At 39.9% G+C, this 14876-nt stretch overlaps 1 protein-coding gene across 1 annotated transcript in view; it reads right to left on the bottom strand.

Moving 5' to 3' along the window:
- Positions 1–14876, bottom strand: part of xpr1a (xenotropic and polytropic retrovirus receptor 1a) — a 65679-nt gene that overhangs the window by 8928 nt on the left and 41875 nt on the right. Inside the window, exons 3-11 of the mRNA XM_068707340.1 lie at positions 12882–12983; positions 7689–7909; positions 7390–7539; positions 7213–7296; positions 6255–6336; positions 5848–6035; positions 5331–5510; positions 2760–2928; positions 1502–1702 (exon numbers count right to left, since the gene is read on the bottom strand). Of these exons, the coding sequence (XP_068563441.1) occupies positions 1502–1702; positions 2760–2928; positions 5331–5510; positions 5848–6035; positions 6255–6336; positions 7213–7296; positions 7390–7539; positions 7689–7909; positions 12882–12983 (1377 nt within the window). The remainder of the gene's footprint in view (positions 1–1501; positions 1703–2759; positions 2929–5330; positions 5511–5847; positions 6036–6254; positions 6337–7212; positions 7297–7389; positions 7540–7688; positions 7910–12881; positions 12984–14876) is intronic.

Raw genomic sequence — 14876 nt, 5'->3', positions numbered from 1 at the left:
TGCCAGATAGCGACTGACACTCCAGCCACCTTTTACAGCTGGACCCAGCGGTGTGAACACGACACCACCCTGCTGTCTGTTCTGGCAGATGATGGGCATCATCTGTCCTACCTACACTAAGGCTACAGTAGAGGATTTTGTCATACCTGTACTTTGCACTTTTAATGCTTCAGAGGCTGTTTACTCATAATTTCTATATTTGGATGCAGGATATTCTGACATTGGTATCTATATTTGTTCATCAGGGGCTTTAAAATTGACCAGAACAATAATTTCTGCAGCGGATACATCAAATATCTCCACAACCGGCAATTTCCTCAACCATCCATTCACTGTCAATGAGTGTATGTGTTCCCACCCTGCTCCTTTGCTTAACCAGCGATTGGTCTCCGCCTCCATTAACGTGCTGGATGAAAGACGGCTTCATAGAGAATAACACATGAAGAGAGGCCATTAGTCTACAGGCTTCAGACCAGAGGAGGAAGGAGGATATGGTTTAATGGACAGCTCTCCTACTGAGCTGTAGAAGAAAAGAAAAAAAAGGTCTGTCCGTCTGTCTGTCTGTCTCTGTCTCTGTCTCTTCCTGGTTCATTCAATATCAGATCACTGGCGGTCAGCTTAGGAAGCAAGCGTATTGATTTGAATTTATATCGTGAAAGAATAAAGTCAAGCTGGGAAATAACATTTAGCGGTTTGAAAGGTTGAAGATGAAGTTTCATAGCTGGCATTTTGCTGGCGAATAAATATATAAACTGGCATCTGAGACGAGTTTAAATATGCGAGTGGCAAAAAGAGGTGCTTTCAAACAAGCTGCGTGGATAAATATCTGTGATGGAAAACTGAAATACAAAGGAATGATATTGCCTGGGTGCTGTATCTTTGAACATGAACTCCTTTGTGATACGGCTTCTGAATCTGAATAATTGCAGGCTAATTGTGAAGCTGTCGGAGGGAGAGAGTGATTTGACTTTTAATGTAACCGCTCTCTTTTTGCCTTTCAATCTTGTTATTGGTAGATATCACATGAGGAGTGTCTTTCTTTCTTTTTCTCTATTTTTTTCTTTTGCTATTTCTCCCTTCCTCTGGTCTGTCTCCTCTTTCTCTCTGGCCTCATGCTCACATATTGAATGCCATATTATGAGAGCAGAACCTTGTTTATCTGTGGCTCTGTCGGACAAACCTTTCCTATTTCCATTATAAAGCTCTCGGCACTGACAGGGAACCAAGGCCAACTTCTAGCATTTGCACTCAAGGTCACCTCTGCTTTCTCGGCACACACAACTCAATTCAAAAGCTCAAAAAGCCTGTGTGTTGTTGACATGCTTTTGTTACACCACAAATACTGTTGCTCTTCTGAGCTGAAATTTACTGCATTGTAATTGACTGAAGATGCATTTTTACGTCACCATGTTTACTCCCCCAGGTCAAACCTCCTACCTACGGTACATGACACACAACATAGATATAGAGTGTAGATATAATGGTGCGTTCTGTGTCCTACCTCTATGCGTTGCATAGAGCGCGGCAAAGGTGACGACAAAGAAGGTGGTCGAATATTTCCCAGCATTCACCAGGTGAGGGAAGGCCCTCTTGGTGTCACGGTAACGCCTCAGGCATTGAATGAAGCGGAACCAGGCGGGCAGACACTGGATGATGGCACGCAGACCGTAGGAGTAGCTGTGGCATATGTGGTCATCAGGGTCTAGAACAGAATAAAATAGTGCACGATTATGTTAAAAACCTCTTATTCTCTGCCTTTTCTCTAACATAATGTCCTCTCCACATTCTTCTTCTCGCAGGGAGGCTCATTATTATGAGAGTCACATGGCGACCTCTGAGTGGCCAAACATTTCCGATCCATTAGCTCCGTGTTAATTGGCTGCGTGGAGGCCGAAGTGTCACTGTTGGTGGAGTGGACGGACAGCAATTAAAACCTTATTCACATCGTATTTCCTGACAGGCTAGATAGGCTGTCTGGCACACTGTCAACTTAGTCCGAAATATTTAGAACCAAATGATTTGGGTGTTTATAATGACGCGATATAGCAGATGAGGAATAAACACTGTTATTGAAAACAAAGTAGTGCATGTATTCAAATATCTATAGCATCAATCTATTGTTTAGTGCATTCAAGGATTTTCTTTGTGTTTAAGTTTTGCAGTTGACTGTATATAGGTGTTCATATTATTCAGAGGCCTAATCTATGTATATCTGCTTCAGTGAGAACATTTTCCTTATAATTTCCCAGAGAGCAACAAACTCCTGAGAACAGGAATGAACTCTACTCCAGTAAATAAGAAACAAAACACAACATTTACTCAGGATTATAAATATTGTGTGGTTGAACTACATAACTGTCGACTGAGGCTACCGTTGAAGTATTTCTGCCTATTCTTAAAGGGATGTTGGGGAAACGGTGAGTCCAGAAAGAGGATCTTTCTCTTTGATAATTAGGGACTGATACCAAAACCTTCTCTTTAATGTTTCATGAAATGCATGTATTGTTGTACTTACATGATATTGTCCATGTATGGCTACCTATATCTATATAGAAATGAGAAAATTCATAGCCACAAATCTTAGTGTACCCAGCTCTTTCACAACAATGTTGTATTTTAGCGTATTTTTTTCTATAGCTGGGTATAAACCTTCCCCTCCCTGGCTCCTGCTATATTTCATCTGCTCACAGACAGAGGCACAGAGAACATGCATTTTAAAATGTAGCCATTGTGAACACACAACAAGATTCATGTCTCACCTTTAATCTTGGGCAGCAGGCCCTTGCTGTTGCTCCACTGCAGCTCAAAGATGTAGTAGCAGATGAGATACTCCAGGTCCATCAGAACAACCACCAGAGAGTTGAGCTGATCAGCCAGCCAGAAGTCTGCGAACTCCACCCGATGAAACGGTGCTGTGCACACGCGAAACTAGAAACAGGCAACAGAGAAAAGATGGCAGGTGATAAAGTTAAGCTGCTATTTAATGACAATATTCATTGTAGTCTCAATGAGCTCAAAGTGCACTGAAACATTCATTAGTATAAACCGGAAGAATGTATAAAAGCATTCAAGAAAAACATGCATTTCTCATTTATGGAAAAATGTTTGGTGCATTTCAGAAAACGTCTCGGCTGACCTCACTGCTACAGTGAGTTCTACATTTTGTGTATGTGCTTTCAACACTGAGACGGAATTAGTCAACAATTAGTTAGTGTGAAATTATCACAGTTCATCAGTAGAGAAGTGCAAAGCAGGGAACAACCTCTATTAATGATCTGCATCACCTGAAGGGATCATACCTTATCAGCACACCACAGGACAACCTAATGAGTCTGTGTGCATGTATCTGTTCATTTGTGTGTCACTACTAACTAGTGCACAAAACAAACACATGATGTGGCTGGCAGGGATTTGTGGCATGCTTTGCCTTCTACGGGCATGTTATTTGGGGTATGTTCTTTTGGCAGGAGCTTGTTTATTGACCGCGCTTTGTAAAAATATCCAACGCTGCTCGACTCTTTCCATTTACCCCCCCCAGGCCACTTCTGACATTCAGGAGTGACTGTATGCCTCTCACCATGTACACTTTCAGACAAACCCCCACAAACACTCTCCGTCCACTGAAAATGTCAAAGAATATTGATCACATATCATCTCATTACATATTTCTTAACCTGTCAATCAAAGTCTGTATTGATCGAGTGGCCATCTCACCCATATCCGCTCTGTTTGTGTTGATGTCTCAAGGCTGAGCCCTATGCAGTGATGTGGTTTGGTTTTCATTTCTTGAGCAAACACTAGTAATCCAGGTGCTAGATCTGCAGTTTGCCCTTTAATGAAATATTTGTCCTCTGGTGTTTATTGTCAGAGGAAATTAGCACATCTGGCATGGACATTTTTTATAGCACTGCTAGAAAAAACAACAACAGATTGTTTGTTCCAAGAAAACTACAATTTCTCCAGAAACATCCTTAATCACTTATTGTGTATTCTAGGAGGCAACATGTCTGACAACCATGAAAAACAGCTCATATCAGCTCTAATACTGCGTAGGTTGTTGTGATTACTGAGGACCAATCAAGACTGAGGCTGATTATGGAGCCAGTCAGTGGAGGAGGGCTGAGGGAGTGCTGCTGAGGACTGTGGGGAGCTGTGAAAGAAAGGACATGAATATGAGGAGGGGGTATGCTGCTGCTGCTGCTGCAGGGGAGAAGTAGGGAGGGAGGAGGAGGGACAGTGGAGTTCAGGGCATCAGCATACTGATAGATCTATGCCTGTAATGATTGCACAGTCACAACCCTCCAATTCCCCTGGGACGAGGCTGCATTCTATTATCCCTCAAACCCTCTGCCCTCTGTTTCGCTACATCCCCCTCAAGACACACACACACACACACACACACACACACACACACACACACACACACACACACACACACACTCCTGTAGCTTGGCTTAGACAAAGAACAGTGTCACATAGAAGGGTTTTGTAAACATGAGGCTTGAGATAGATATCTACATGCATTCATTGTGTGGAATAGAGATACACACACACACACACACACACACACACACACACACACACACTCCACATATTAAGGATAACGCAGTCTAGTGACTCTTCACTTGTATGACAAAACATTTATTTTTGTCGTACATAGGAGATTTAAAAATGTACTTTTTATTATATGCTGAAAAAATTCATGGCAATATTTTTTGGAACACTATGCATTTGTGTAATTATTATTGTTATTGTTATTTGTAAATAACATTTGGTGATGTTTTCTGTCAATATTTTGGTGGTTTAACAGTTTGGAAATATGATTTTGGTTAAGGTTGGAGTAAAATAGCTGGTTAAAGTCAGAGTTAACTTTTGGTTTTGTTGGTTTGTCTAAACATACATTTTTTTTCAATTTTGTGTACATGCATAAAAATAACAACCCTTCTCTTTAATACAAATAACTACACATTTCTCATTAAACCTGGCTCCTGCACTCCTACAATTCAAGTTTACTCTGTGTCAATACCATATTCAAATCCTCAGCCCATATGAGCCGGTGTCTCACATTGTCTCATCTTGTTCGCATTTGGTTCATGTTTTTATGGTGGTCCTCTGCAGCGTTACTTACTGCTGGCTCACAATTGTCAACATTAGTCTTTGTGTATCCATGAACCTTGACCGTTTGGCTCATTCATCCAGCTCATATTTTCAGACGCTCTGAGTGAGCATTATTGGTGGCACCGAAGTTCAATGTCATCATTGTAATTCTTTCAAACTAAAATAGCAGAGGAGTAAAAGAGAAGCTCCCATAAATACATGTATAGACTGACCAGCAGCTTGAGGAGCCAGAATCGCGATTTGTAGTAGCAGGTCTTGAAGGGGTTGAGGAGGAAGAGCACCATGAAGCCATAAAGGATAAGCGGATTGATCTGCATGGGGATGTAGGTGTACTCTGAGTAGAGACAGGAGAGGATGCTGAGACACCACAACACACCCAGGAAACCAGCAATCTGCAGCACACAGGGGAGAAACAGAAGCAACTGGCATTAAAAGAAAGCACTTCTGACACATAATCTCATTTAACAAGGCAATCTGAATAATTCTGTGCAAATTATGTTTTGTTTTGTTACTCCATTGGTATAAATAAAACCCTGTGGAAATTAGAAATGTACTGTTTCTGCTGATTGAAAAAAAAAAAAATGTATTCCTTGAATTTGGATTACCCTGATGACTCAACAACCCCATTCATTCCTATTGCATGTTGTAAAAATGCATGATCACTTATTCAATCTGAAAACAAAGTTTATTTTCTCTGATTCAGTAACATAAATAATTGTTTCCATTGACCTCAAACAGGTGTTGGTGTGAGAGGTTGTTTCGGGGGTTGATCTCGAAGATGAGGACATGGTTGACTCCGGCCTGCCTCCATCCGTAAGTGTTGATGCCCAACAGGAAGAGGAACTGGATCAACAGGAAACCGCCCCGATAGATCCGCACCAGTGGCCACACATTCTCCAAACGGATAAAAACAGCACCTGATGAAACCACAGTGGATTTTTTGCTTTTTAAAAGATAAAATATAAAACCCTTTACTGTCTGTTTGATAACGCATCTGAGGGAAAACATCAATAAAAACCTGCCGAACATGCTCCTTATTTATCTCAAACCATCTGCCAAAACTGCCAGTTATCTTACACATTACAAATTGTGCAGGAAATGAAAAATGTATGAATCTGGATGTTAATGAGACTTACCGGTGAGAACGAAGGCGATGGCGAGAATGATAAAGAAGCCGCAGTAGAGTCCCACACGAAAGGTTGTCCAAGCCAAAGCAGGCTGAATCAGGGAATACAGAAAAAAAAATAATTAATAAATAATGTTAATAGTACTAATTAATGAGACACCTAACTACCCTGTTATACATATTAACAAGCTCACAGATGCTAAATAGTGATATTTTGTATGTAAATACAACTTTTGAAATGAATGTGTCTCCATAAAAAACTCTGACTACTTTAATGTGCTTTAATATATGTATTATACACATGCCTGCAGGGGAAATGTAGTGATCAATAGTCACATAGCACAATTCAAGTCAGACATGACAGTAATTAATGCATTAATAACAGTTGATATAACATAGGGGGGTAAAGTGCCACTAGCCTCGATTATTTCTGAAAGATATCCTGTTCAACAATGGAAAGGCACTTACAAAATCAATACTAAAGGCTCTCATGGTTTCTCTCTCTTTGTAACTTCCCATCTTCCTCCCTCTCAATTTCTTCCATAACAAACCTCTCACCTTTTGTTTTTAACCTTTAGTCACCACCAGTAAAAGTCTTACAGTAAGATGAATGCAAAGATTATTCTCGCTGAGATATTCTCTGGCGCGGAGACCACATTTGTATTCAGGTAAATTAATACTGTAGAGTGAGAGGGGTGGGGGGTGGGGGGGACTTAAGGGACTGAAAATATGACACACATTTATTTCATCTTTATGTGCTAGTAATTCCATTTTAGTTTGCAGAATCCCTGCTTTGAAAATATATCAAATGACAAAAAACAGAAGAGAAAAAATGGTTGATATTATTGAACTCTCTACATTTTTAGGAGAACATTAATTTGCTATAGAAGTTCTAAGTCCAAAGGTTTGTGAGGCACAGATGAGGCTCATATGACTCAGTTATTTCCAGTGTAATCAGCTGCACTAACCTGAGCTGCCCCCAGTGGAGGAACTCTCAACCTCTTCATGGCCTTCTGACGATCTCCTCCCTCCAGCTCAGTGGTGACGATGGTCTATACACAAACACACACACGACAAACAACAAACAATAATTACATTTTTGTATTATAGCGTGTATGTGTGTTTATCTGTATGCGAGCAAGCACCTCTGTCTCGGAGATAAGCTGTGTGATCTTCTTGCAGGTGTAGAAAGGTGCCACCTCTACGTGAGCCACACGCCAGTCGGCCCCACGAGGAGTATCCAGGATCTTGTCATGTTTCTTCAGGATCTTACGGAAACCAGTGAAGTTCAGGTTCTGTGGACGGCAAGGAGGAAACAATTGTTACATACCAGACAAACAGATTAGAAGGTTTATTTATTACACCCTGCCTTATTTATACTATAGAACCTTTCCGCCTCGACTTAACCTTAAATGCAGGTGAGCTTGAGAATTTGTAATGATACCTGGTAGTTCTGGAGCAGGATGAGGCTGAGGTAGAACTCGCTGAAGGCTAGCTTCAGGTCCTTGATGTTGTGGTGTTTGCAGCGTTCCTCCTGCGACAGGTGGAACATTGTCTTGCGTCTCCGCAGGCCGGGCGGGGCGTGGCTCTCGCGCTGAGCGTCCAGTGAAGACTGCAGCTCATTCTGCAGAGTGGCAGAGCGTCTCTGTGCTTCAGCAAGCTTTTCTACAGTTTGGAAGAAAAGAAAATTATTTAAAAAGAGGTTTATGTTTTTCTTATGGATTATTATTGCTTACTATTGTGGTGCTTGTACTGCACCACATTTATTCATTTTTATAATGCATATATCCACTCTTTAAAGTTAAGCAGAACTACTGAAGCCACTATTTTTACTCGGTAGTTATATTCTACTTTATGTCGAGTCCTGTTCTACTATGTATTGTTGGTTTGGTGAATTAAAGTCAATTTGATTCAATATTACTTCCTAGGAAGGGATTTTTTAAGTACAAAGGACATAACAAAAAAGAGGGTTATGAATATGCAAACAAACAGCATTAATAAGTAGATTTAATTATGTAAGGCAAACTGTTCTTCACTCTGTTAGACATGTTTTGGTGATCTAACCATTATGCCTGAAGGAGAAAAGAAAGAAAACTCTTCAGTTTGGCTTTTGCCTGACAAACTACTGGGAAGAAAAGTCAACCAGCTGCTTCAGCTTGACACCAGTGATCTTAGTAGAGGACAGGTCTCAGTAACAAGAAATGACAGAGAACGAGAAGGTGAGAACTCAAAAACACTTTTATACACACTGTCTCCTCTGCTCTCCTGCCATCTGTTCCAGGAAGCAGAAGCATGGAGACTATTAGGCCGAGCTGACATGTAAATGCTGCAGAGGGAGGAACCATTATCCGGGTCAGAGATAGGTTAATATACCCAGAAAGAGAGAGGGGGGTGGGAGAGTGGGGGCAGTAACCTGCATTTCATTAACTTCTCTTGCATTTCTACCTACTTTTCCAACAAAGATTGGTCCTCATTCTACACTGCTTTTTTTTTTTAACCAATCAAGTCATACCAGGTTCAGCTACTGAACAATGGAGCCCATACCTTGTATTGCCCCTTTGACCGTTCTCTTCCTTCTATTCTTACGAATAATCTGCTAAAAGCAGAAATACAGACTTTTTGGTCTGATGAAGAACTACTGAACTATTGAGTTGCTAATTCCTCAGTTTATGAACTCAGCACCGAAAACAAATACAGTCACACAGACTAAGATAAGTAGATTCTTTCTAATGAAATGCAAGTTGTCATTTTTCATACAGGCAACACAGTTGTGACCAAAAAGAGTCAGCTGAGTGTGCTTAGTTGGTGGGCAGGCTGGCAAGCCGATTTTAAGCACATACTCCTTGATGTATTTTTAGGTTTGTACTAGTTAAGTATCTTAAGTATGAAGCTAGTGCGCTTACTTTTCGTTTTGAGAACTTGAAAGTCATGTTTATTCCTGCTATGAGTTCTGCAAGTTCCTCCAGCTGGTGTGGAAACCTGGAGTTGCAATAGGAGCACTGATACCTCCTTGCAGTGCTGTTTGTGACAGTAGTCTAATAACACACCAAATCTGATTTGGTTCGAAGCATACTGCCAGCCTGACAGTCTGTGGAGCTGAGGCTCTAATAGCTGCTCCTCTGTCCGAAACTCTGGAGCCTGGATCTGAAATGTTTGCCCTAGACGATAGTGATAACTGTACCATTTCCTGTCAGAGACACTCAAATTTCTTAATCCCAATCACAAATTATCACCACAAGAAATTATAATTATTTCAACCTTTTAATGATTTGCCGTTCTCTGGAATTTATCCAATTTTCGCTATTACTGATCTTGCAGTAGCACTGGAAATATTTTAATAACAGACATACATGCACATTATTAAAAACAAAACATTGACTTAAGAACTCATACAGTCCTTAGGTTCTCCCCACAACTTCACAACAAAGTCTATAGGCCACACTTAATTGGTTCAACTCTTACCTGACAGAGAGAACTCAGACGATGGGTTGCCACAGGGGTCTATCATTGGTCCATAGCGGTTTACATTAAACATATATGACATCATTCTTCCTAATACTCCAATGCCCTCTTTTTTGCTGGTGATACAATGGTATATGCCCCCAGGCTTCACTCCAGCCCTGTCACGCCATTCATGCTTTCCAATTACACTCCTTAAACACTTTTTACGTTTTAAATGCAATTTTCCACCTCCACCAGTGACTCTGACTTTCCTGCCATGAACTTTAAATGGCACTCACATTACTCTTGCAGAGTCTTACAAATATGTAGGTATGTTGCTTGACAGCAGAATGTTGATGTCAAGATTCATCTTCAACATTTGACTCAAAAGTTTAAAAATTAAATTGGCTTCTTGTATAGAGTTAAAGGAGATATTCTGTCATGCCGCATCAACACTTTAGCTGTGAAACCCTGTGTATCACAGTGCATTATCTTGCTTATCACAAATGACAAATTTCAGTCTGATCCTTATTCTCTGAATCATAGGGTTGGATGGATCTCCTTACAGTTAAGAAGAAATAGCAATCTCATGTTGTTCTAAAGCTCTACCACGGAGGTTTCCAAACTACCTCACACCTCTTCTCTCATTAAAATCTAGTAAATACAGTCTGCGATTCAGTAGCTACTTAACCTTAGATATCCCTCATGTACACACTAATGTTGGCAGAACTGGTTTCAGATACTATGCACCTTTTAAATGGAATGAACTGCAAACTGCCCTCAAACTACAGTCTTGCGTCCCCTTTGGTGATTTTAAAGCTTTATTATTTGATGTTTTTCATGATTCTTGTAACTGTTTTTAAATCCTGTCTTTTGCGTAGTTGTGTCGTTTCTGTTTTGCCGATTGTGTTATTGTGACTGTTTCCTGTTCCCAGGTCTCTCTTGGAAAAGAGATCTTAATCTCAATGAGACAACCTGATTAAATACAAATAATAATAATAAAAAATGGGAAAAGCAGCAGTGATGGTGTGGAGGGCTCACTGGTGACTTTCAGGCTTTGTTACTTCAACACACCCACCCACACATTCTCCAGATATCACACTACCTTCCTCAAAGAAGGTTCTTCGACATCTGAATTCACAGTAATCCTTCTGCTCGACTCGTACAGTCTGTCACAGCAATGCTTGGATGAACACATGACAACAGCAGGAGGCGTGAGAAAGTCAAGACCCTGACTGCCTGGGACAAGTAGCTTTAGATTAAATCTGAGGATTGCAGTGGCCCTTCACAACAGAGGACATGGCTGGACAGTTCATGTGTGTGCTGCTAATGGACCTTAAACAGACAGGTGTTGGTGGTTTAGATTTCAACTGGTATGGCTTTATTGGAGAAGTTTAAAAAGCCTGTTGTTCTTCTTAAGCTTTCAGGATGAAAGGATATTCTATTAAAACAGCAGTTTGCCAAAATGTCTTTTTGGTTTGTGTTTAAACCATCAAGATGAAAGTGTTGTCCAACAGGATGAATTTCAGCGCAATGCAGCAGAATGGCTTTGAGAGGTCAAGGACCCCTTTCAGAGGGTTGTTCAGAGGGAAAGAGCTATGTGGAGGCAAGTGTCTTATGTAAAGTCAGCACACGATTTATCTCCATCCATCCGCCGGCTCTCTTTCTCACAACCTATCCAGCCTTTTCAAAATACCCACACACATTTACACACACAGTAACTGGCATCAGATAAAGCTGTGTGTGGAGGATAAACAAGACGCCTAAGAGCAGGAAGGAGACGCTGATGTTTTCATATACAACATTTAACCAACCTCACTGCTGAGGCCTGCTGAAGAGTGACGGTGACTCACTGACTGTAATACTGATGTGATGTGTCACATGTAGCACTGAGAACATCAGAAATTAAAATTGTTTGTTTGGTTCTATTCCTTATTCTGTTTTTATTCATATAGACAGACATTAACATAAACAAATCAGAACCCTCTGAGGACTTTTGCTGCTGTATGAACAGATAATAAATGACAATATAGTAAAACTGCTGAAAAATTCAGTACATTAATAAACCATTAAAAAATGTCCTTATATATGTTTACAACTACATTATAGTGTGTTATAAGCCCTTCACTGTTTATATACTGCTAAATAGTGTTAAATAGTTACCCACATGATGTTCTGTCACAAGCAAAGTCACTATGTTGTCATTATGAGCAGCAGGTAATGGATCAGGATAATAAAAGACAAGTTAACGAGACATGGCCTCTACAGCAGCCAATAGTAAGCCTCTGGCATATACAGTATGTCAGTAATGAAGACGTGCACTGTTGAGGATCACATTTTTTTTCATTCAATCAACCTCCTGCTCACAATATCTGCACTGATTTATAGTATATCTTATTTATTTGATCCTCTTGCCATCCATCTGCCAGTTATGTCCCATCATTATGAGCTGGAACAATCTTGCCTGTCAACCTTGGCCATCAGCTGACCTGTAGTTTTACAAACAGCCTCTAGAGGAAGCACTCGCTGTCTTCAGACACCTCCCACTTCCCCCTGAACTGAAGTTTGAGACCAGAAGGCAACCTGCTGGTACCAGAATACCAGATAATATTATGGCTTCCATCTCATGTTACACGGTGCAGACATACTCCCCTGCTCCCTGAAATACACACAGGCAGGCCTGCTCGCTTGAACACGACAACCACTGGCTACTTCAATCAAATGACCAAGATTAGATACAATGTAGTATGGCACAGAAACTGGAAGCTTAGCACAGTAAAATGTGCACAGAAATTATGAAAAAACTCTAATATATAAGATAATGATAAGTGATGGCAGATGAAACCTGTAACAGTATTTATATCATGGTTTATACAATATATTACACCACATCTAAGATTGTTATAACAACAATAAATTATGTTAATTCAAGATGAAATTGAGAATGTATTTGCTGATGGAGCATTATTGCAGAGCAGAATCAATCATAGAAAATAAAAAATAATTGCTTATATATATAACATACATATTGGTATGGATCCATTAAGTCAAAGCCAATGAAATTGTTTCTCTGAATACCAGCCCAATTATCACACTTAAACTGTTTCAGTTATTTGATCTGAAACTGCTTTCCTAAATTGTCTTTGATTTCACAAACTCAGCATCAACCATTCATGTAACTGAAGTAAATAAATACCTGAATAGAATGTGTTGATTTTCAGGAGCTCCTTCTCGCAGGTCTGGAAAAACCTCTCCTCAAACTTGGCGTAGTATCTCTTCACTGTGTCTTCATCCGTGACTGAAAAAAGAACAAAGAAATGGTGATAAGTATGTTAATATGTACTGCACTGTTGCACTTTTATAATCTTGACCCACAGACGGGATTTTGATTATGGTGCTTGATTTTTGTGATTCCCATTTATGCTCACGCCTCATAGCTAATAAGCAATGACAAAGCACGGTTTATATTGTGATGGGCAGCAGTGAAAAAGGAAGCTGTGACAAAACTTTCTATAACGGAGGGGAACAAAATAGAGAAGAACACATACTGGAGTACTAAAGCAAAAGTGATCAGGCTATAGAAAATTGCCCAAATGTACCCGATAGATCTCTCCTGGCTTACATTATTAATATTATTATACATCATGTGAAGTGACAATAAGTGAGACAACATCTCAATGTGAGTAAGGTGGCAAGCAAATATCTATATCAAATATTTTCAACTACAAAAATAGCTATGGCTCTTATTTTTTCTTTTGTAACAGACAGTGATAAGTGAGAGAAAAATGCATTTGAGTATTTATTGTAGGTAAGTGCAGAATTAAGTTGAATTTTCAATAGTGAGTGAAAGCCTTCGTCTTACTGTTTAATACCTGAAATAACTATGTCCTGTGTCTGAATAAGTGAGTAGCTTGTAACAGTATTACAGCATTTGAATGCAAACTCCTGCGTCTAACTCAGTCAATCATCCAAAAACATATCCCTGTAGGTTTGTCTGAGCAGAGCAATCTAACTGTTCAAATTTGATTAACAACTTCCTTCCGTCTCACTTCAGTCTGACAAAACCCTGCATCTTTTTCAGGAGCGGCCAATTTAATCAGCATTGATGCTCTGTCTCAAATAATCCTCCCCTCATTCACAGCAGACTACCTGACACCTGACAGAGTTTAAAATGTGGCCTTTGGCCAGCTACCTGCCAAGCCCACTTAGTGTCCACACACGCACGCGCACACACGCATATTCACAATGAATCCCTGTCACATTCACACCGATAGTTTCACATCACTTTTATTAATTAAATATCAAACAATAATGGATCTACAGTACCGTATGTCTCACATACTATTATTAACAGTTGACCTTCTTATCGCTCAGACCTGTTGTGTCATTGATATTTAAATGTCAGACAAAGACATTCATTTCCAAGCAGAATAAAGAGAGATGTGGGTTTTGCTGATAAAGGACATATAGAGTCAGATCCAATAGTGATACCGCATTGTATACATTTGCTATAATATAAAGCGAGGCTTGGCTGCTCCTGGTAGATGTAGAGGCTTTCTATTCAACACAGTAATAAAAAAGAGACGCCCCAGGCAGCAGCCTGTCAATATGCTCTATTCACACACACGCCTGTGATGAAAAGGTAAAAACATTTTTTCAACAGCAGCTTCAAAGTCCAACAGCTTTACAAGAAAAATAAATGAGAAACTGCCTCCACAGCCATTAAGATAATCAATTATAAGTTAATTAAACCGCGTTCTGCAGGTGAAAACACTCTCGACAGCCTAAAGTAGAAGGACAAATCCTAAGGAGCATAAGGAAAAGTTCCTACAGCAGATGTATGAGACCTGATGCATAATCCCCTTTACTATAGTATGAGTTCATCAAAGTAGTGCTCGTTAATCGTCCAAAACCAGATCATTACAGTAATGACAACTGAAATAAATGGGGCTGCATTATTGTAGTAGTTTGTAAACAAGAACAAACGTCCACTTAGCATCAACAGTGACCTTTTTATAGAGAGATAATAAGGGACAGAGCTCTTGTAGTACACTGATAATGATACATATTCAGTGGTCAGGAGAGACAAGAGTTAGTAAAGAAAGAAAGAAAAAAGAAAAAGTTTAAAATAGTACCTCACTTAATAAAGAGGGCAAAAAAAGAGGATAAGAATGCAGGACGGAGACAAAAG

The sequence above is a fragment of the Cebidichthys violaceus genome, unplaced genomic scaffold (assembly GCF_023349555.1).
Source record: "Cebidichthys violaceus isolate CVI_PGR_0920_01 unplaced genomic scaffold, fCebVio1.0.p SCAF_13, whole genome shotgun sequence".
Lineage (NCBI taxonomy): Eukaryota > Metazoa > Chordata > Actinopteri > Perciformes > Stichaeidae > Cebidichthys > Cebidichthys violaceus.
Note: the sequence above shows the minus strand (reverse complement) of the source record. Positions and strands in the feature narration are given on the sequence as shown.